Source organism: Acipenser ruthenus, chromosome 1 (genome assembly GCF_902713425.1).
Source record: "Acipenser ruthenus chromosome 1, fAciRut3.2 maternal haplotype, whole genome shotgun sequence".
Classification (NCBI taxonomy): domain Eukaryota; kingdom Metazoa; phylum Chordata; class Actinopteri; order Acipenseriformes; family Acipenseridae; genus Acipenser; species Acipenser ruthenus.
In genome coordinates, this window is record NC_081189.1 from 92634428 (window position 1) to 92658842 (window position 24415).

General features: G+C 40.9%; 1 protein-coding gene across 1 annotated transcript in view; it reads left to right on the plus strand.

Annotated features, from left to right (window-relative positions):
* Positions 1-24415, plus strand: part of LOC117421038 (INO80 complex subunit B) — a 39005-nt gene that overhangs the window by 11454 nt on the left and 3136 nt on the right. The window contains exon 2 of the mRNA XM_034034906.3: positions 24130-24312. Coding sequence (XP_033890797.2) covers positions 24270-24312 — 43 coding nt within the window. The 5' untranslated portion in view covers positions 24130-24269. The remainder of the gene's footprint in view (positions 1-24129; positions 24313-24415) is intronic.

A 24415-nucleotide genomic window follows, 5' to 3' on the forward strand; every position in this document is an offset into this window, starting at 1 on the left:
CACCAGTTGGGCCAAGCAAGGGGCAACAGTTAGAACTTGGGTGGGCAGGTGGTGCCCTTGGGGTGGATCCTCTTCCTGTTGCACTAAAGGGCAAAATAACCGGTCCCGAAGCCACCACTGAGGGGCCGGCCACAGTGGAGGTCACTGAGGGGGCACAGGAAGGGCCCCCAAAACAACAACTGCCTCAGGTTTCCCCCTCTAACGGAGACAGGGGTCCTGACCCTTGTGCTGCCATGGAGGGGGAAACAGAACCATCCCCTGAGGCAGTTATGGGCTCCGCAGAGATTGTGGTGCCCATTCCAGTGACCGCCACTTATGAACCAAAGGGAGGGGAAGAACCCAAGAACCCAAGATGGTGCCCTGAAGGTAAAGCTCCTCCCTACAAGGACTGAAGATGGGCCTGAGACCGTTCCTATGTCCTCTGAAGAGGGGCCAAAACTCGGGACAGAATCATCTGGTTTGGCAGCATATGATGAGCTCATGTCTGCGCTTCCCAAATCAAGGGTGCGGACGGTCCCCAAAAAGGTCCCTCCACCAGTCTCTCCCGTCACATCCCCTGGAGGTGGGATGGGGGGAGGATCTGTGAAATTAAAAATAAAGCGCAACACGCTCACATAACAGTGTGTTGTGCTTTTCTATTGAGAGGAGGGCGATGGAGACCTGGAGCAGAGGAAGGACTGAGAGTTTGTCCACCTCTTCTCCAGACATCCCTGCAGCAGAACTCTTAGAATTTCTGAAGGCCACAACCCGCCACAGGAAGAAGGCAGAGCTGACCCTAGAAAAAGTGGATCGATTTCCAAAAGATCTTACAAAAGTTACATAACCAGTGGTTATGTCTCCTGTGAGTGTCACCAACAAAACCTGACAGAAGCCCATGTATCATATCAGTACACTAAACACCAATGGGTGTAAGGACCACTTCCGCAGGGCCCAGGTAATCTACCTGAAAAAGAGAGGTTCCTTTGTGTGCTTCCTGCAGGAAACACACACCACTCCAGAGGCCGAAGCCAACTGACTACTGGAGTGCAGGGGAAGAGTTTCTTTCAGCCACTTCACTGAAACATCTTGTGGGGTGGTGACGCTGTTCTCCCAGTCCTTTTGTCCTAAGGTTACTGATGTGAACAATGTTATGCCAGGCCGTCTGTTACACCATCGGATCCAGGATGCAGATAGTACCATTCACTTCTTGAACGTGTACGCTCCGTACACGGGTCTAGAGAGACTCCAGTTCTTTCGCTGGATGTTGACCTACATGAGTACCATCAGCGTCGATGGGTGTGTGGTCCTCGGGGGTGACTTCAATTGCACCCTGGAGGCCACAGACAGGGTGGGGCGAAAACCCTACCCGCTCTCGTCAACAGCTCTGAGGGAGCTGACAAATCAGCTCTCCCTGGTCGACATCTGGCAATGGCAACATCTGGACACCTCTGCCTTCACCTTCACCAGGGGACATGGGGAAAGTGCAGATCAAGGTCTTCTGTCAGGATTACACAAGGGGCACGAGCAGGCTGAGGGAATCACAGATCTAGCAGCTGGAAAAGGAGCTGCTCGAGCTGGAGAGCCACCTGGCACTCGGGGACCAACTCATACAGACTGCGTATGAGGAGAAGAACAACACCTTGTGGGACCTGGGGCGTTTGTGCGCTCACAGGTCCAGTTCCTTTGGGAGATGGACCATGGCACACACCACTTCTATGCGTTGGAGAAAAAGAAGGGAGACCAGAAGAACATAACCTGTCTTCTGGCAGAGGATGTCTCCCTTCTGACAGATCCGGAGAGCATGAATGAGAGGGCCAGAGCTTTCTACTCTGCTCTCTTCTCTCTGAATCCCGTCGACTCCTATGTGTGCAGGGTTCTTTGGGATGGGCTTTCCACGGTCAGGCAGGACGTCAGGGATGAGTTCGAAGGCCAACTGACCCTGGCCGAGCTCTCTGATGCTCTCCGTCTGATTGCCTTACAACAAATCGCTGGGCTGTTCATGGAGTTTTACAAAATGTTTGGAACTTGCTGGGGCCTGCTTTGCACAGGTCCTGGCGGAATCCTACAAGACCGGAGAGATGCCCCTTTCAATAAAGGCGGCAGTGATTACTTAGCTGCCCAAAAAAGGGGATATTCGCTGCCTCAAGAACTGGTGCCCAGTCTCGCTGCTGTGCACAGACTACAAAATTGTAGCCAAAGCTGCTTCGCTGAGGCTCAAGTCTGTGCTGGCAGACGTGATCCACCCAGACCACATATTTGATAACATCTTCCTGGTTTGTGACCTGCTGCATTATAGCAGGAGGACTGGTCGGTCAGTTGCCTTTCTCTCTTGATCAGGAGAAGGCATTTGACCAGGTGGATCACGATTACCTCTTTGGAACCCTGCAAGCATTTGGATTCGGCCCACGATTCGTTGTCCTCTTCCGAATGCTGTATGCCTCTGCTGAGTGCCTTTTGAAGGTTAACTGGTCCTTGACAGTGCCCCTCACTTTTAGGAGAGGAGTGTGTCAAGGATGCCCTTTGTCCAGTCAGTTATACATGCTGTGCATTGAGCCCTTCCTCTGTCTCCTGTGAAGAAGAATCAGGGGGATGTTCTGCTCGCCTTATGCTGACGACATACTCTTAGTGGCCTCTGATCCGGTTGGTCTGGAGAGGATGCGGAGCTGCCAGTGTTTATTCTACTGGAGTTGGAAGATAAAGTTGCTGCGAGACTGAGGTTCTGGTTGGGTCTGCTGAAATTGCTTTCCTTCAGGGGCAGGGCTCTGGTGATCAACCAACTCATCGCGTCGATGCTTTGGCATCGGCTGATTGCCTTGAGCCCGCCCCCTGAGTTTATCGCCAGGGTTCAAAGGAAGATGGCAGAATTTTTCTGGGCTGGAAAGCATTAGGTCTCTGTTGGAGTTCTGTGCCTCCTTCAGGACGAGGGAGGGCAAAGCCTGGTGTGCATCAAGAGCCAGATGCACACCTTCCGCCTACAGATCCTGCAGAGATAACTGCTTTGTACCAAAAGGTGCAAAATAAAAAAGAAAAAGGTAATGTAGGTACACAAAAATGTGAATAATTGATTTAAAAAATTCTATTATATCAGGACATTTTGGACTACAAAACAAGTACAAGATGTTTCGGACTAAAAGTCTTAGACATGTTGCCAGTCCAGTTATGCTTCAAATACCACACCTTGAAAATCAAGTGATGTGAGCTATTTCACTCAATGTTTTTCCTTCATTATGCAAGTCAAGGTTGTTATAATAGTAAAAAAAACACTAGTGGAGGCTTTGAGTAAATTGTTGATGCTCATAATGCATCAGAGTAGAAAAATGCAACATACATGTCTAAGGCTTTTGCACAGCATTGTATATCACACACACACACACACACACACACACACACACACACACACACACACACACACACACACACACACACACACATCAGGGATGGAAATAACATAGCAGTTTCACCCGTTCCAGGTTTTACAACAAGCTTGATTAGCCCCAGTGTGAACAAGTTCAGGTTTGTCTTATTAAACGTATACTACTAAAACCAAGAATGGATCAAACTGCTATGCAATTGGAATCTTATTTCCATCCATGATATATATATATATATATATATATATATATATATATATATATATATATATAATTATTTTTGTTTTACTTACTCAATGTAAAACTTGTTGCTGGTACTGAGCAACAATTCTGTCAAGACGTGGAGGTATCTTCACCAAGCACACACGCACGTCATGGTCAATGTTCATTCTGGCTCGGTACTTTGTTTTCATCGATGTCATGGCTGAAAATTCAGTTTTGCATAAGTAGGTTGTACTGAATGCGACCAACACTTTCAGTGCTGCAGAAGAAGCAGGGCTGTATTCATCGAAGCACTCACACCAAAATGTCTCCAGCAGCATTTCACTGAACTTGGTTCTGAGGGAGCTGTCTGATGAAATGTCAGTGAGCTCTTCTAACAGCTTTGATGGGACAGAGGGTGGCACTTTAGCTTCAATATTCTCACTAATGGGGTTTGTAGCCCACAGGTGTGTAGCGGCTTGTTCTGTCATGAGTTCAGGAAAGTAAGTATTACATTTGTTGAGTAGACCAGACAGATGCGCTGCCAGCTGTGGTTTGATTACGTCAAAGTCAATTTTTCGTTCCTGAATAAAAAAAATGTAAGAGCTTAAACATATCAGTAGTCCCCCCACAGACACAAACTTTCCAGAGTTGTAGTTTCCTTTTGAATGTGTACATTTTTTCACACTGGGCAATAAAATGAGTGCTCCCACACCTTTCATAGTTGTATTCAGCTTATTCATTTCACTGAATATGTCAAGCAGTTCCTTAGCCTTTCCCTCAAGAAATGAATGTTGCTTGTTTATATATATATATCATGCTTGGTAGTTAAATGTCTGTAATTTGGAGGGTTTCAAACATTCATTGGACAGTACCTGTGCACAAATTACACATTGCAGATGAGGTACTGTATATCTCCACTTCCAGTACAAATAAAACCGAAATTCAAGTAGCTGTCTTGGTATTTCTTTAATTTTGCAGGGTTAATAACGGCTTTATGTCTTTTTACTCACAACACCACCTCCTCGCTGTTCTTCATCCCGTATGGTTGAACTTGTTAAAGGAAGTTCTGTACCACCATTCTATGGGTTTTGTTGTTTTGATGCTGATGGTCGAATTAAAAATGTGGTATTTATTGTGTGTGTTTCCAGCGATTTTTCCTCTGCTTTGTAATCTGTCATACTCCCACTGAAATAGCTCTATCACACCATACGTAACCCCAGGACGTGTTACGAAACCTGAGAACTGAGCGTTAATTTCTGTGCATGATTATGACATGCTGAAGCTAATAGATTTCAGCGTGTCATAAGCATGCAGGGAAATAACACATTCTCTGGTTTATTTTTGGAGGACCCCTTGAAACCTTCTCAAGGCCCCCTAGGGGCCACGGACCCCCGGTTGAGAACCCCTGCGCTAGCGTATACCAAACAGCGCAAAAAGTTTAAAATGCTTGTTGGGATGAAGATTAAATTGTCAAATTGTATTTTTTTAAAGTCATTTAAGCATTTATTTGTTTTGTGGTATTAATTTCATTTCGTGTTTTTTGCTAGCATGTCATGTTTGTACCTGTGAATAGAACGAGTGCGCTGTAGTAAAGGAGAAGAGAAAGTGAAGAAAGACGAGAGTCGGATGATTAAGACATTGCGTGTAGTAATTTAAATATTGTCGAAAAATATTAAAATATCCAGTTAAAAATTAATGAACAGTCAGTTTCACAAAACGACGGCTGATACCAACTAAAAGGATGAAAATAAAACTGAATATCTCAGACAACTGGATCCGACCGAAGTTACAGAAAATGACTGCTATGTACTACAAATAAAATACCAAAATAGCGTCTTGTTTAAAATAGCAAACTGGTTCGTAGTGCAAATTAATATAAACTGAAAGATATGACAAGACACCTTGATGTCTTCAGTATCTTCCATGACAGCAGGTATTTTGACAGGTGTTTTCTTTGATTTTGGTGACGCAGTGATACGTGGTTAGCACAGATGCAGTGATTTGCCTTTGTTCCTAAGTAGTTCCTCGTGACATTGTGCTGGAAATTGTAACGGCTTGGAACACTGATGGACCAGTCCGCATGCAACATTATTTATTTTTTGAAAATATTAGGGATGGTTCAGTCCATTCACTGAAGATACCTTACATTGACTCCTTAATTAGTGCATGCAGTCGCTGGAAAGCCTGAGATAAAATAATAAATTCATCACGGGAAAGCAAATGGAAAGTCAGAGAAATGCTATTTAACCCTACTGTGTTTTCCATTCTGCAAAACCAAAACAGAAAAAAAAACTGATCAAAAATAAATCCTTTCCAGATACTCCCAGCCATTTTATTTTTTCTAAAAATAATGAATAACATTTTAAAAATGAGAAAAATACATAAGATGATTAGCATTAAAATAATTCAAACACATTTTACTATCAGCACTGAAATACAAAAACACCATCTGGACTACATTATTGATTGTCCAGTATACTGGATGCAGTGTATCAAAGGGTTAAATCGTGAATTCTGTTTCTGACCACCACTAATCAGTTTACTGTTGGCACCTTTGGTGCTCTTGCATGGATGTTATATTGAAGTCTGGAATTGTATATAACCCTTGTTGCAGATATGTAAATTTCAGCATTCTCTAGCCAACCACAGTACCTGATCAATCTGCCCTGGAGAGGAGAGAGAGAAAGCAGCTCTCACATAAGGACAGGGCTCTCACCTTTCAATATTGAGTACAAGCACCACCTGCAAAAAAAAAGAATAATGTATATCGGGGCCATGATGAAAACAAAAACATGTATATTTGTTATTTATGTCGCCTCTGTTTTTTGTTGTTGAAGCGTTTTTCTTTACAGTAGTTGACAAGGTTCTTTGCAGTTTATTCATTCCTAAACCAAGAAAATCTTAAAAAACACAATTCTGGAAAAACTATTCTTGAAACACTCGTCAAAGACAGGGAATATGGTGAGAAAATATTAAAATGTTGACTAGCTTTAATGTGTAATTTGTGTGATGTAATAATAAAAAAAACAATTTGGGGTCATGTTGGCAGATGTTCCCACCCACCTTCAAATACAACAAGTTCCTTTATTTATTTACTACATAATGCTAAATCAATGTGATACAATGTCTTAGAACATACTGTTGTCGGAACAGATTACTAACATTTACTAACTAAAATAGGGCAACACTGGAAATTACATTCAGCTCTTACAAGGGGCAGTTCTGTTCAGGCAGGTTTTGATTCCCCGTGTTTTTATGTAGCAGGAGCTCTTTTCTGTGAGACTAGCCAAGGTCATTCATTTAAACACTTTAATTTCATTGCCTAGATAAACCTCCTGACACTGCTCTTTTAATAGGCTATGCACCACTATGGTTTTTATATACACCAAGTTCATAGGGGTGACATTAATTACAGCAGCTCAGGGACAGTATGAATGGATTTATATTGCTCTCCCTCCAGACAAGCAGGCAGTCAGCCAACCAGCCCTACAGTGCATCATACACAGGTACGCATAGCTCCACCCCCAGACAATAAACAAATGCTCAGCTTCCTAATCAGAGTGTATCAATGCTAAACAATGTACAGTGTGCTTGATGCATTAGCTCTGTTTAAGTCATTTTCACGAGACACCCAAAAAATATGTGTGTGTGTGTGTGTGTGTGTGTATGTGGGGGAGGGGGCTAGTGTACACAATTTAACAACAAACAACCATAAGTGTAAGGCACTATCAATATTGACAGCTGCATTACCTTGATAAACGTTTCTCATTATCAAGCAGCGCAGAATGTACTAAAACAAACTATTAATAAATAAATACATCAGACTAATAGTAACATAATACCCCCTTTGAAGGATAAGCTCATTACAGTTTTCAAAATTGCCTCTTCTAATCAGGTGTATGTGCCTTGCAAAAATAGGTCTCTTTCCCCTTTTGTGGAATAATGCCCTGTAAAAGATTTCCATGCAAAGTTATATCAAATTTGATCTTGTGCAAAAGTTGATCAGCTTAGACAACAGTATATTATACCCTCCAGTCCTACGTTTAGTACAGTGGTCTCCAACTTCCACTTCATCCATTCACCTCTTAAGCATTTTTGTATTCAGGCTCCTTTGTGTATTGCTCAGCCTCCATAATGTATTGTGAAGCACTGTTGTATAATTAGACTCATATCAATTAACTATTTCTCCCACTGGAAAGCAGACAATATAGGAGATACATTCTGCACAATGACAATGACCATGAAAAACACACACACACACACACACACATCTGTAAGAGCTTTGGATGCTAACAAGAGGTTGTATTATACTCCAAGGCCTATGGAATTTTACAGCAGCAGCTTCTGAAGATTTAGTTCAGGCAGCGGATACTGGCATGAGAAAATGGCAAGAGGATTCAAATATAAATGATATTCAGTTTCAGCAGAGGAGTGATGGTATGATGGATGTTTGAGGGCTGAAGTGAGAAGAGATAAAAATGATGTATGTTAACATTACTTCATCAGCTGTACAGGTAACATTCAGTAACATTCATACCACAAGCAATGAACACCCTAATCACTCTAATAAATACATAAATTAAGAAATTAAGAAAAAGAATTTGGAGGCGACAGCTCTGTTTCCAAAGTTACAACCTGCAGCTAAAACTCAGTGATATGTTGAAACACAGTACAAACAAGCCAATCGACTGTATCTTAAAATCCAACAATGCTTCATCCTGTCTTCCATGATTAAAAGCTAAGCCAAGCCAAGGAGGGCAATGTTCACTCATCTCAGTTTTTCAAATGTTGAATCACAGCGGTGACGTGAATTGTGATGTTTTGTTATAGACTTGCTGCTCATGGGTTCAAAACAAAATCGGAGTAAAGCATAAGAAAAGCATTATACATACGGTGAATTTCATGTAATGTGTCTTAATTCACAAAAAGGGTATGTCAATAAATTAGAGATTAGATCAATTACTTGAACACTGCTTTTTATTAACATTTAGGTATGAAAGTCCACAATTATAGTAAAACACATTTTCTAATTAAAAAACCATCCAAGATGTGATCATATGAAATTCAAAGTGATGAGCATGTTTAATTTTTCTGTTTTGCTATGGGTTTTATGAAAAGAAAAGATTTCATACAACAAAAAGAAGCTAACATTTTACAAAGAATAATTGAATAAGTGATTCTTAGCGCCCAATAATTTTTATTCAATAGTTTTTTGCACTCTTTCTAGAGCAGCAATATCCTTTTTGTAACAAGATGACCAGAACTGAACACAATATTCTAGATGAGGTCTTACTAATGCATTGTAAAGTTTTAACATTACTTCCCTTGATTTAAATTCAACACATTTCACAATATATCCGAGCATCTTGTTGGCCTTTTTTATAGCTTCCCCACATTGTCTAGATGAAGACATTTCTGAGTCAACATAAACTCTGAGGTCTTTTTTATAGATTCCTTCTTCAATGTCAGTATCTCCCATATGATATTTATAATGCACATTTTTATTGCCTGCGTGCAATAGTCTAACCTGAAACTTTCAAGCTCAAGAAAACCTGAAGGATCATTTTCATTTTTCTTGTCCAGAGAAAAATATACTATTGTATGACAGTCATCTTGAAGTGTTTGTTTAGAACCAGAGTTTGCATGTCTTGGGAACACAACATCCCACAGTGAGTATATAGAACAGTGTCCAAGCTGATCTGCAGCTTCTCGTCTGACCTTCAGAATGTAAATATTAAGTGTTTAAACTTGCAAATCCCGATTTGTATATCCACTCAAACAAATTATTTTTGCAAGAACAGACAGACATTTTACCTTTCAACAAAAAAGTGCTATATTTGTATTAGCACGTATGTGTTATATACTGTATGTGTGTATGTATTAGCTATGTATTACACACACACACCCACGCACTGTATGCATGTCATCTCTTTGGGAATCACTCGGTTGTTTATCTCCTTCTCTAATGCTTTCTTCATAACCAGCTTGTTTGTGTCCTGAATCCCTTTCACCTTGATCCACAGAAACATGCCAGCTGCAGGCATGTGCTTTCAGCAACATCATGGTATCAGGAAAATAAGATAAACCATTCTGCTTCTTTTTACTGTAGGATTCTGAATAGGTTAGAACACAGGAAACATGAAAGAGGCAAGATGAAGTTCCACCATCGTTACTCTGTCACTACTATATTGTTATCTTGTTGAGTTTCACTTTCATTTCCATCTGTGACAAGGTATTCTGAATGATCTGCTGATCCCCTATACTCAAACTTACTTTTTTAAATCTTCTGTTTGTTCCCCCATTTTCAACTGACTGTCATAAATGGCAGCACAGCTGCAAGTCTCTTTCTTTCAAATTTTTGTACACCTCAAGTCCTCAAAAAGCACATCACACATTTTATACAGAATATTGTTTGTTATTCTTATTGCCTACTATTTTTTTAAATTTAATTTTATGCTTTACAGAAGACATTTATAACCATCCAATGCTGCAGGAGTACAAACACTCCTTCACCTTACCATATGCCATGCTGTTGGATATGTCCAATAAGATGTGTACCTGTGACTTTCTGGTTGGGATGGTGTGACAGAGAAAGAATGAATCTTGCTCGTAAATCTCCTGCCCGACCTGTGAGGTTGCTGTGTAAAGGGAACAGAGTGCCCCGGACTGGACGGTCAGACAGTTCATCCCTAGGGTTAGATGGAAGTCGGCATCTAGAAAGGGGGTGGAGCTACGGTACACCAAGTCATCACTCCAGAGGGAAAGTGATGTGGCAACCGTGGATTGGAGGAGAAACGGCTGCACTTGCTAACCAAGGGGGCATGACTGACGGTACAAAAGGAGACGTGGCTAGGTGATCTGTTCTTTTTTGTTATGGTTAAGCTGAACCAAGAAAGGAGTACTACGAGCTACCGTGAGTGTTTTGTTTGTTTTGTCATGTCTAAAATCTACTTGTTTGTTCTTATTAGACGGCTAACACGAACCGGAGCTGTCGCTAAAAGCAGCACTAAACCCGGACAACACTGCACAACTGTGCACGAATAAATTGTATTTCACCATGAGCACTTTAGCATTCACTCTGGACTTGTGATCGTGTGTGTGTCTTAGTGTGTGTTCTACTGTGTTTATTCTTTGGAACTGTGTATTATTATTTCGGGACTGCAACCCGTTTAGTGCAATATACACTGAGCGTACAAAACATTAGGAACACCTTCCTGATATTGAGTTGCACCCCCTTTTGCCCTCAGAACAGCCTCAATTCGTCGGGGCATGGACTCTACAAGGTGTCGAAAGCGTTCCACAGGGATGCTGGCTCATGTTGACTCCAATGCTTCCCACAGTTGTGTCAAGTTGGCTGGTAGTGGATCTCTACTCCGAATAGCTCGTTCCATCTCATCCCACAGATGCTCAATTGGATTGAGATCTGCTGACTGTGCAGGCCACTGCAGTAAGCTGAATTCACTGTCATGTTCGTGGAACCATTCCTGGACAACCCTAGCATTGTGGCATGGGGCATTATCCTGCTGAAAAAATCTATCAGCAGATGGATACACTGCTGCCATGAAGGGATGCACCTGATTGGCAATGATGTTCAGATATCCTGTGGCATTCAAACATTGCTCCACTTTTATCAAGGGGCCCAATGTGTGCCATGAAAACACACCCCACACCATCACACCACCACCACCAGCCTGCAATGTTGACATGCGGCATGATGGATGCATGTACTCATGTGGTTTTCTCCATACCCTAGTCCTCCCATCAGCGTGAAACAGCAGGAACCAGGATTCATCAGACCAGCCAATGTTTTTCCAATCCTCCAGTGTCCAGTGTTTTCGTTCCTTATCCCACTGCAACCGCAGTTTCTTGTGTTTTGCTGAAAGAAGTGGAACTCTGTTAGGTCGTCGGCTGCCATACCTCATTCGTGTCAAGGTACGACGAGTTGTGCTTTCTTTTATGGGTCTTTCGGCACCAATGTTGTACTGGACTGTCAGTTGACTAACTGTAGCCCGTCTGTTGCTCTGCACAATTCGTGTCTCCTTTGGCCTCTTTCATCAATGAGCCGTTTTCGACCACTGGCCTGCCGTTGGCTGGATGTCCTTTGGGTGGTGGACCATCTTTGATACACACGGGAAACTGTTGAGCGTGAAAAACCCAGCAGCGTTGCAGTTCTTGACACACTCAAACCAGCATGCCTGGCACCTACTACCATACCCCGTTCAAAGGCACTTAAATCTTTTGTCTTACCTATTTACCCTCTGAATGGCACACATACAGTACACAATCCTTGTATCAATTGTGTCAAGGCTTAAAAATCCTTCTTTAACATGTCTCCCCTTCATCTACACTGATTGAAGTGGATTTAACAGGTTACATCAATAAGGAATCATAGCTTTCACCTGGATTCACCTCATCAGTCTGTTTCATGGAAAAAGCAGGTGTTCCTAATGTTTTGTACACTCAGTGTATATATAAACAGTATATATATATATATATATGAGAGAGAGAGAGAGAATACATGTATGTGTATTCTAGTGACTGTACTAGCCTACAGATGCCTTGACCAGACTGCACCCAGCTACCTCCAGACCCTCATCTCTCCCTACACCCCCACTTGACCTCTCCGCTCCGCCTGCACTAGAAGACTGGCTCTACCTCCTTTACGCTCCCCTGCCTCCAGAGTCCGCTCCTTCTCCACCCTCGTCCCGCAGTGGTGGAATGACCTTCCTACAGATGTCAGGACTGCCCAGTCCCTGACCACATTCCGGCGCCTCCTCAAGACTCACCTCTTCAGAAAGCACCTGTAGAACTCCTCTGTTTTTCCCCCGGGACACTTATCACCCTTCCTTAAATGCGCTTTACTTGCTCTTATCTGCCCCCTATTTTACTGCATTTAATCCTGTACTTTAGAGTACTGTAATCTGTCAAGTGTTATTTAATCTGTAGTATTTTGTATTTAATTATATCCTGATGTAACTATCACTGACACTGTTATCTGCTGTATTATTGAATCGTATTTTGTCATACTTGTACTTGCTAGAACCAAAGCCATTGTATATATCTTGCTCTTAATTGTATTATTACTTGTACTGTGATTCTTGAAATGTATTTGTTTACGACTGTAAATCGCCCTGGATAAGGGCGTCTGCTAAGAAATAAATAATAATAATAATAGTACACTCCTCAGTTAGAGAATGACTGAGAAGAGAAGATTACTGGCTACTGAAGCTGGCTAAACCCGATACCACTGTATTTTTCTTACAGTTTCTGTGAATAAACTGGAGTTCATATACTTCAACCTTTGTCTTTTTCGCTTGTGACGGGGAGAACTCGAGTTTAGTGAGGAAACAGTAAACACAATGCAAAGACAAGTCTATATCAGCTGGGACAGTATTAACAATCCAGACGTGCTTCAAAATACAACCGGGCTACACTTGTATATGTCCAAGCTTATACAATTCTAATGAACTAAACTCAAGTTAAAGTGACTGTGAATTCAAAATCCCCATTAACCTTGCCATCTATTTACAGTTGTGGCAGGGGATAAATGTCTCCAACATGTTTGTTTAATTGGTGTATATACACATTATATGATTTAGAGTGACATGAATCTGTGACTTGCTTCTTTATTGCATCACTATGAAAAAGAGTTAAGCAAGAAGGCAAAAGAGGTTCTATCACTTTATCTTTAATGCCACTCCACTTCTCCATTCAGCGCTCATCCTTCTGTTTTTATCATTAAGACAGTCGAGGACATGTGCGTCATTTCAGTTTGTTTTTTGTATACCAAGAAATACATCTAATTGTTTTAGGACAACACACACCTTGATGTTTCTATTCTTAGCCTGAAGTTAAGGTTGATAGGCAATGGCCCACTATTGTGAGAACCCTCCATATATGTGTCTGCACTGATTATTTGTATGGGGTCCATGAAGACAGCTAAGAAGAGGGTCCCCTTTATACTTAATCACACTTATTCAAAATGAAGAATGAAAACTACTGCTTTACACAAATATTTCATAGTGTTACTTATTTGGGAACATGGGCCTTATTCGCAAAACCTGAATGACTGTTTTAAGGAATGTTTTGTAAAGGACTGCTTTTTAAATCCCATTTTGATAAATTACCTGATCAAGGACATAGCCAGCTATGAGGCACCTGAGGCATGGGCCTTGGTTAAAATCATACTAATAATTATTTATTTAGGCTCTTTTACACGTTGCTTTGCTGCAAAAGAAATTGCATTTCATGCCTCGTTGTGTGCATACATTAAAAGTCCACATCAATAGACTGTGCACTTCAAAATCTTTTACTGTCATTGCTGACTACAGCGACACCATACGACTCAGTTCATACCACCATAGCTGTTAGTTAAACATTTTTTGAATGGCTTTGAAACAACCAAGGATTATTAACAATTTTTTTACAAGGTGAGGCATAGTAATAATGTTGATTAAAAATAAGTATTGTAACCGACCGCCACTCACTCGGGTTCGTGCCCCTTTAAAATTACGACCCAGGAACACAGGAATGGAGTTTTCAGCGCTGTCGCGCTATTATTTTAATAAACACAAAAATAAAACAAAACACACAATAAACACCTAGCTCCTCTTGGAGCGCTTACTACACAGGTATTTCCCTGACCAACTGGCAGGACGGCTAAGCCGTTTACCTGACGCACAGACACAAACTGGTTTAACACAACACTTACTATTAGGACTGCTCGGAAACAAAGCACGTCTTCTGTCTCCTTCTACCCAGCAGCAACGCATAGCCAAGCTGCACGTCTTAAATACCCTGCACCTGACATTAATTTACAATATCTATCAGGTGCGGGTGATAATTAAACAATAAACAATTAGCAAAATAATAAAACAATTAACCAAAATGTGCATACGCACATGTTTTCTTCAGGGAGGACACTAACCCCCTCCCTGATGTGTTACAGTATATATCAGCCTAATATTAAGGAATAATACATTCCCTTGGTAGCCCGCAGTTTAGCAAACCCATCTTATTAATATTCCAATTCTAAACCGCTAGTGGAAGCGGCTTGTAAACTGCAGTTTAGCAGACCCAGTTTATGCACATTTTAACAATTCTAACAATAGTTTAGAGGACCCAGGCTGTGAATATTATAGGGTAATTTTAGGTAGGGGTTTTGGGGGTTTGCCTCCGATAGACACTGTAACTTACTATACATAAGTGCCTCTGTAATTTTTCATGGCTGGCTATGGCCCTGTTGTACCTTCTAGTTTTGAAACCTCTCTCAACTGTTTATTCTTATTTTTCAAAGCCTGTTTTAGCATAAGAAAACAGTCTTAACATTTTAACAATAAGGCCCTCTATCCCACTTGCCTGTGTGAAGGTGCTGGTGTGCATTGTAGATGCCTGTAAGTGGAGGATGTTCCTGTCCCGAATCCCAATCTCAGAGTAAAAAATATATAAAAATAAACCAATAGGTTCTATTCATATGACTTCAACACATGAGTTTTTGTTTGAGATTTTAGGTTAATGAATGTTCCAGTTGTTGGCGTCTTTAAGAGCAGTCTTCTTACATTACGTGGAATCCTCTCTGTACTGTAAAAAACTAGCTGGTGTTACAAAAAATGGATTCCCCCTTGCTACCTCATTTTGCTTCAGAGATCTAATGAAAGCACAAGCAAGTGTTGTGAAGTCTGCCAGGTTCTGGATATCTGTCTCGCTCTTGGCAGTGGTTTGTAGCTACAGACAGTACCTTTGAAATTGTGCATAGATGTGAATACTTTTCCAGATATCTGCAGACACTTCATATAGATATTTAATTTTGGAACTTGTACACAGGCCTGATTCAAAGCCAGGTCCTTGCGCTAACTGAGCATCAATATGATATCAGAGCAAGGTCAGATGAACAGAAAATACAATTTTGTTGTCAGTACAAAATGACATATGCAACAGCAACTCTTCCAAACCAAGTTCTGAAAAGGAAGGTAACACAATAAGGGAAAACACATTTTTACATGGTGCCATTTATTCATATTTCATCACAGATTGTTTTACACCACTGGAGAAATCCCATACCAAATTAACATTTGGACAAATGTACTTAAGCTCAGCAATTGGTTCCTGTTAAAATGCAGATCATCCGTTTATTTTTATAATATTTCTACTTACCCAGGGTAAAGGATTTTAGAAAATGAGTCAGTTCTTATAACTCGACCATAAACATCCATTGGCAGAAATTTTAGCGCTCAAGGCTAGAAAGAAAAAAAAAAAAGATTAACTGTGTTCTGTCATGATGGTACAACCCACCTGTCTAGAATTCCAAGTTTACATACTGTAATAACTTCTGTAGTTGTTAGTGTTTCAAAGACAAAAGAATAATGGCCTAACCTAAATAAATATTATTTGAAAACTATACAGTGATATAACATTTATTAAATACTAGTCACAAATTCCTTTTAAATAGGGCACATACATAATAGTAGGGATCATCCTCAATTATAAGGAAATCGTAGTCTTGAGCAAGCTTTTAAAGAAAAACAAAAGTATGTTGTCTAAATGCACCTACTGAGCAAGTTAAATGAAATCTGCAGATTTATTGGTGACTAAGAAGACATATGTAGGGATAATAAAAAGAGACTGAGATTGTGATTGTGGCACGGCACACGCTGCTGTAAATAATGTGTTTGGGAATGTAAGGTTGGCAGGGATGGCGTTATTTTGTTCAATAAGTGTGCAACAGTGCTTTAAAATGGCAGCTTTCTGTCTCTGGGTCTATTTCCTGTGGTGGTGTCAGGGTGGGATAGTGCCCCTTGAGACCCAGAGCAGGACTGTGGTTTGTTTAAATAAATAAATAAATACATTTGTAACACAAGGCAACCAATCGCAGATAAAAACTAATCACTAAGGAGGCACAAAACAGCTTTTATATATTACATATGAATGTACTTTGACTTAGAAATTAAAAGTCAACTAGAACACAAATCCTGTTTTGTAAATATGTTGTAACACCAGTTTAGAACCTGCAGAGTGAATACAAGGTGGAGTCATGAAAAATATGAATCACTGAAATGTGTGCTGTTCAGCCCAGCTCTATTGTTACATGTTAAGATACCTTAGCCTATGAATCCAGCTGTTGTTGTCTGTGCAAATTAGAAACCCTAAACCCTTAAGAAGAGAGTTAGGCAATCAGATGTATTACTTCTGTGTCTCTAGTCTTTCATTTATTGTTACAGTATACCATTGTGACCCTTGGGGTTCATTTAGTGTTCTAAACAGATCTAGATATCTAAAATATTAGCCCTTCACTGTGATCATAGTACTGTAGAATACAATACAGCAGATATTTATTTTACATGCATATTTTGGGTTATCATTTCCCAAGTTATTTAAATAGTTTTGTAAACATAATCTGCAGTTAGTATTGTTTTTGAGTTGGGTGCAGTAGGACATTTTGCCAAAATTCTTCACACGTGCGGTGTATTGCACTGATGAAGCAATCAAACATTACCTCGTGCTCAGGAGCACTTTCTTTCAGACTGCCATCTTCCCATTTCAGGTAAGCTACAATTGTATGTATACAATATTATATTTTAAAAAATAGTATTGCATTTTATTCTCTTCTCCACTACAGCAAGTAATTTGAATTGCCTAATTTAAACCAAAAAGGTCTAATTATGTGTCAAGCCTTAGGGTGTTAAGTTAACACTTGCAGACTACAATAATAACATTAAATGACTGCAACCCTCAGAACTCGTAAACATTTATAATAATGCGTTACCGATGTACCTGTACAATAATTTAAAAGATATTTATTTTACAAATCTCGCCAGCTAAACAAAAAATATACGAGTAATTCATTTAGAATGGGATTGTCTTTTGGGGAATGTTTGTCAGTGTAGGCTACAAATTATATATTTAATTATATATGTAACACAACCAACACAGGGCCAAGCAATCCATGCAAGTTATTTTTTGCAGAAAATGACTGCACAAGATGATGTGGAAGTGTACCTGATGAATGGGAACAATGGCCAAAGGAAAAGTGGGCGGGTCTAATTGCCCCCTTTCTGGCAGGAGGTGCCCAGAAAGCCTACCAGGACCTGGAACTGGTAGAAGCCCAGGATTATGACAAACTGAAAGCAGAGATCCTGACTTGACTGGGAGTAACTCCCATAGTGAGGGCTCACAGTTTTCCCAAGTGGACCAACACAACGGCCCACCCCCCTTGTACGCAGATGTTTGATCTAATCTTTATAGCTTCTGAGGGCAAATATCATCTCACATGTTACATCAACTCCATGAGGTCTGTGGTGAAAAAGAAACAAGGCCAAAACGTTTCTGACATAGCAATGCTATGGCTACACAATGAGCTTCAACATGCAGCCAACCAGGGCAATATTTTGGAGCTATCTGAAGTTTGGAATTGTTACTGTAATTTGGCAGAGGAAGCTGGCATTGAAATCCTTGCATCATATATCAGTCGTCAATCATTAAAAAAACTCCTCCAAACTCAAGTTGGGCATTTATTTCAGTTCATGTCCTTGCCTGATCAGTCTCCTGGAGAAAGACAAACACTCTTAGTTCTGAGTATAACTATGTACCTATCTCACATTTGACAGATTCATCACAGGATAATGAGATGTCGATCCCCATTTACCATCCTCACAAGGACATCTTTCTTTCAATGGTACATGTTGCACTAAAAATATGGGGAGATGTTTTAGCACACCCTAGTCACAAAGGTTTCAATGTGAGTGAAGATGATGCAGCTGCCTGCATTCCTGACAGCCTGTACATGTTTCTCCACTTGCTAAATGATGAAAAGCAAGAATCACTAAAGAGCAAGGTTCTAAGTGTAGCCCAAGACCTTGTATATGGTATAAATGGTGGAAAGAAATGGACCCCAAAGCATATTGGGTTTGGGTGTACACTCTATCAAGCAAGAAGATCAAAACAACTTGTTGAACTGTTTTATAAAGCTGGCCACTGCATTAATTATGAATTCTCATGGTGGGCACAGCTCTAGCAGAGAAAACCCTTCAAAGTATGGATGCTGAAAGTGGTTCTGTTATTCCCCCAAACCTGGTCCCTGGTAAGTTTGTTTGCTATACAGCAGACAATATTGACATCAATGACGCTTCTCTGGATGGACAAAAAACGCATTCCATGCAACCCAAGTTGCTGCTTGGCAACGAGGACCAGCATCTGATCTTACCTTGAATGATCTACAGCCGTCAAAGAACAGAACACTTAATGTTCCTGATGCAATGGACACCATCATACCATCCTACATAGGAGACATTAAAACCAAAGCAGTATTTATAGATCCTGTTTGCACATAATGGTATGAGGGAAACAGCAACACTACAGTGCAGGCAAAAGTTGTTGATATGGTGTGAACATGCTGGCTGTAGGGTGATGTCAGGCCAGAAAGAAACACACAGACAGGCAGTGGACCGCTACTGTGGCGCTCAGTGCGTTTAATAACACACACAAAATAAAAGCTTGAACAAAACAGAACACGACACTTACGGCCAAAATAAATAGACAAACCAAACAGACAGTGGACAAACACTAAACAAGTATCGTGCGAGTCCTCTCGCACGAGTAGCATTTGTTATTTTCTCTTACGTTTTATTTTCTCCTTCTCTCTCCACACCCATTCTCCATTCATCGAACACACAACCCCAAGTGACTAAACGTGCATCTATATATACTGTTGTGCCGGGATTCAATTACCAATTAATTATTCACTTGAATCCCACCACGTGAACTAATTTGTGCAATCCCGTGCTCACATACTTTATCTGCACGTGAAGTGATTATGCATCCCTGTGCCTAAATACAACTATATATTTTAAATCACTTGTGCTACACAGACCCATTTATATCCTGTACACCAAAACCTATACACCAACATTAACACACCACACGCAACACATAACACAAAACACACAAATGGGCGCGGCACACTGCCACATATGTCCTTTATCATTAAACAGGAAAATGACAACCCAAGAGGTGGATGGACACATTTCAACCAAATATACCAGAAATTACAACAATAGGATACATGCCAATCATTCAAGCTCCTGCTCATGAGCTAGATACCCTCAATACTGTTGTAAAAAGATGTAAATATGTGTCAACAGTTCTTGGTCAACCGTACATTGTTCTAACTGTTGATGAAGTTCTCTATTGTAAGCTGATGGAACTTAAGTGGGCCATTCTAGAATACAGACAATGGCTTATTCCACGACTAGGAGGCCTCCATATCTCAATTAACTTTCAAAAAGTAATTGGTCAGCACATGCAGGCTTCAGGTCTGGCAGATGCCTGAATTGAGAGTGGAGTGTTAGGACTAAACTCAACAGAACAAGCTATGAATGGCAAGTCATATGCCAGAGCTATGCAAGCCCACAAGCTTTCTATTCAAATATTGTGGCACATCCTTCTTCCATATTTAATGGAGCACATAGCTAAACATGACCAAGAGCTCAGAGACAATATTGTCCAAGTTGATCAGTCAGATTCTTATGATGAGATTGTGGCTCTTTTTATTTCACAGAGATTTCAAAATCAGATCTCTGCATTTGTGATCTGCAAAGCTGAAGGCAGTGTGAACTTTCAGTTTTGCTGGAAATAGGTGGAAATGGTGGCCTTATTGCTCATGTTTACCCGATCCCAGCGAGAAGGCAATTGGGAGATAAATCTTGTCACCTTCAAATCCATGTTGCTTAATAGCATTGGAAAGAAAAGGAGGTAGAATTGTAGGCATCACAAGGACATGCTCAGCTCTTAGCAGATGGGCCTTATCTTACAACCAAAGAGCCCATATTGCAGCAGACACCAGAAAAACGTTTCATGTTGGCTTGGATGATCAACTTGTCCATAATGAGTCAGGAAAGGCAAGGAGACAATGTGATAATGATGATGAGAATTCACTCGTAAGAACCTTTCAAAGATTTAAAGTTTTCTCTGGGGTGGAGACCCCCCTTTTTCATTGCAAAGTATTGTGACTAAATATCTGGCTACTGAAGCCATCCAAGATGCTCTGCTGAATGCAAAAACATTAGGCCAGAAGCAGCTGGAAAGCTTTGTTGAGAAGAGGCTTGTGACAAAAGAGGGGGAGTCTGGTCACATGAACTTTTATGATCCTGTGACAAAGAGCGAATGAATCTGAATCAACAATCTCCCTCTCGACCTGAGACGGCACTTTACAGCAGGAATTGCGTGCCCCGTACTGAATGGTTGGGCAGTTCATTCCAGGGGCAGTTGGAAGCTGGCCATTCAGGAAAGGGACGGTGTCATGGTACCAGGAGTCATCACCCTAGTATGGTGAGTGAAGTTTCATTCATGAATTGGAGGACACGTGATTGAACTAACTATCGGAGGGGGCGGGGCTGACGGTACTTTAGGGGGACGTGGCGCCGTAATCGGTTCCTTTGTTGTGGTTGATGGGAGGAAATGAGGACTGATTGGAACCTGAGTTAAGTCTTTTGTTTTGTCTTCGTCAGACTGATTCAGCACGGATCTGGGAGCTGCTGCCTAGGGCCAGCGATTCACCCGGACTTCACCGCACTTGCACTTAACCAGCATCACTGTTTCCAGCACCGCACCTGCACTAAGAGCACGCACTGTCCGGAGATGTGTCTGTGTTTGTGTTGTGTCTGTGGTTTTGTAATTATTATTTCGGGACTGCAACCCCTTGTTTTGGTGCTGGCAATACCCATTGCTGGGTAGAGCCAGCTTTATTATTTAAACCTTGGTCAAGAAAAATAAAGAACTTGAACCGTGAACTTTGTGTTTGTCCTTGTCTGGAGCACCTGCATCACCCTTTCACTACGCACTGCAATGCACGCATTCACAGATCCACTGCCAGAAAAAAGCTCTAACATTCTCCAAACTTTATGAAGTAGGGAATGAGGTCAAAGGAAAGTCCACAATCATCAAGGCAGATAGAAACATTCTCCAATGACTTATTACAGCATATGAAGCTGGCAGGACTGTTAATTTGCAACACATCATGAAGCACAAGTTAATGCCTGTGCCTCTGCCTTTGCCTCTGCAGACTGGGATGAAAGAAGTATTGGCAGATGCATTGACCTCTGATGTTCACTGTCCACCATCAGTGACTCCTGCTGGTATAAGCTGTCTTGTGATGGATGCACAGTCTTTGGTGCAAGCCATAGGAAAGCCACCAGGAGCTAAGAAATTTGGAGACCTAGCCAAAATATTCATACAAGCCATTCTTAGGATGGGCACAGACTTCAACAGAATTGATGTGGTCTTTGATAGATATTACAAAGTATCGATTAAGTGTGGAACAAGGAAAAAGTGATCAAGAGGTTCAAGACCCATAAGGACAGTGGTAGAAGATAGAGTTGTGCCTCTTCCAAGTAAATGGATGGATTTCATTGCACTGCCTGAAAATAAGGAGGACCTTGCGAAATTTTTATCTGAGCAGCTCATCGAACAAGCACCACATGACAAAATCCTAATTCTAGCTGGTGGCTTTGAAAATGAAGCTGAAGTATGGTCCTCAGCTGAAATGGTTGACACCAATCAGCTAAGCGCTCATCAGGAAGAAGCAGAGACAAGAATTATTTTACACAGTGATAGAGACAGTGTTGTTGTTGCAGCCCGGGACACTGATGTGCTGATTCTTTTGCTGGCTCACTTTAACAACATGACATGTACACAGCTTTGGATGAAAGCTGGCACATCAAACAAACCTAAATATGTTCCTATTCATGACATTTGTGAAAAATTACTGTTTACACCCGCAGTTCTCGAAACTCTGCTTCCATTTCATGCACTGACTGGTTGTGATACAACATCTTACACTGCTGGTCACAGCAAGAAGACAGCACTGAAGGTATTTAAGGAACACCATCAGCTTCTGTCACACCTTGGTGACAATGACCTCTGCCTGGAAAAGGTGAAATGTGCAGAGGAGACAAGTGATGCTCTGATGTTCCATATGCAGTAAGAGGGACACGAATGAGTTTTTCTGTTATAATATTGTATATCTAAGTATGTTAGATATACAATATGCGATTGTAATACATAACATGTATGATGAAAATGTTGGTGGCCATTTTGATTTGCAATTTTGAGGGTGAAAGGGTTAAAATAAAGCTTGGTAACAAGCACGTTTTACCAACTTTCAACAAGAAACGCCTCTTAAAGTTGTCTTTTCTGAAAACCCGACTAGTCTATTAACCGAGATCGCTACATTGGTGTCAGAAGTGGATGCAGGTACCCCGGCACTCACCCGTCTGACTGTAGCCTGGTGAGCAAGTCCGGGCGGATTAGAGGCTGGCGGGGGAGTGTGGCATGCACGGGGGAAGGCAGCAGCAGGGCTGGTAGGTGACATAATCACACACGAAGGCATAAGCCCGATATACGCTCCTTGCAAAGGAGCCGGCTCCTTTGTACAGCGGTATCGGCGCTACGCTTTAGTGCGAGAGGTCCCAGCTTCGCGTCCGCCCTCCGTCTGTGTGATGCGCCTACCTGCGTTAACCGAGATCTCTAAAATATATATAAAGAGCTCCATTCGAAAACTCATTTTTTTCCCCCCACCATCAGAGGATTTGTATCTTTTTGTAGTTTCAAATCATCAGATTTACATGGACAAATGCTTGGAGATAAGATGACTCATCGGGGCAGGTTTGCAATGGTGGCATGGCAGTTATTACATTATCAGACAAGCCGAGTTATTACATTATGCATAAAAAATGATTAAATTATAGGGCAGACATTTTTATTATATTATTTGTTGTTATTACATTTAACCGGTGATTATTACATTATAGGCACACAATTATTACATTATAGAGTATTATTACATTACCATAAGAACATAAGAAAGTTTACAAACGAGAGGAGGCCATTCAGCCCATCTTGCTTGTTTGGTTGTTAGTAGTTTATTGATCCCAGAATCTCATCAAGCAGCTTCTTGAAGGATCCCAGAGTGTCAGCCTCAACAATAATACAGGGGAGTTGGTTCCAGACCCTCACAATTCTCTGTGTAAAAAAGTGCCTCCAATTTTCTGTGAATGCCCCTTTATCTAATCTTCATTTGTGACCCCTGGACCTTGTTTCCCTTTTCAGGTCGAAAAAGGCCCTGGGTCGACATTGTCAATACCTTTCTTCAGAATTTTGAATGCTTGAATCAGGTCTTCTTTGTTCAAGACTGAATAGATTCAGATTTTAGTTAGTTTCGGTTAGTTATTACATTAATGGTTGTTACACACGGGCTTTTATTTGATTATTTTACTAACTAATGTCTGATGTTATGCTTTTTATAATTATTTTATAATTTTAGACTTTGTTCTTGCAGAGAAAAGTTCATCTGTATACATACACAAATATTCAGACCAAAAACACACAGAAAGCAAAAATGTTTTTTGTAGTCGTAGGTATTATGAACTATAATATAACATATAACTTTTGATTCGTCAATTAAAATACATTATCTGCCTTTTTTTTTTTTTTATGTTTTTTGTTTTTTGTTTTTAAAAACACCCTGTGGTCTGTGGATAAAATAAAATAATAAAAACGACATTGTTGATTTGTTGTTTTGCAGCGCCACCTTTGGTTTACTCACTCTTCCACAACAGAATGTTCCTGCTTTCTAGAGTCACCAGAAAGTAACTCTCTGGAACTGGGCATGTAGTATTGAGAGTCTGTCATCACGTGGAATTTACAAGTACATACTTGTTGTCAATGGGGAAAAAGAAAGACATGATCCACGACAAGTTTCTTTCGGGTAAGTGTGTATTTTTGTTGCCTGAATGTTTATTCGGAAGAACCCTGAATCGAAGGCCGCACTTAAGCCAGGGTTTTCGAGTAGGTTCTATAACCGAGAGATG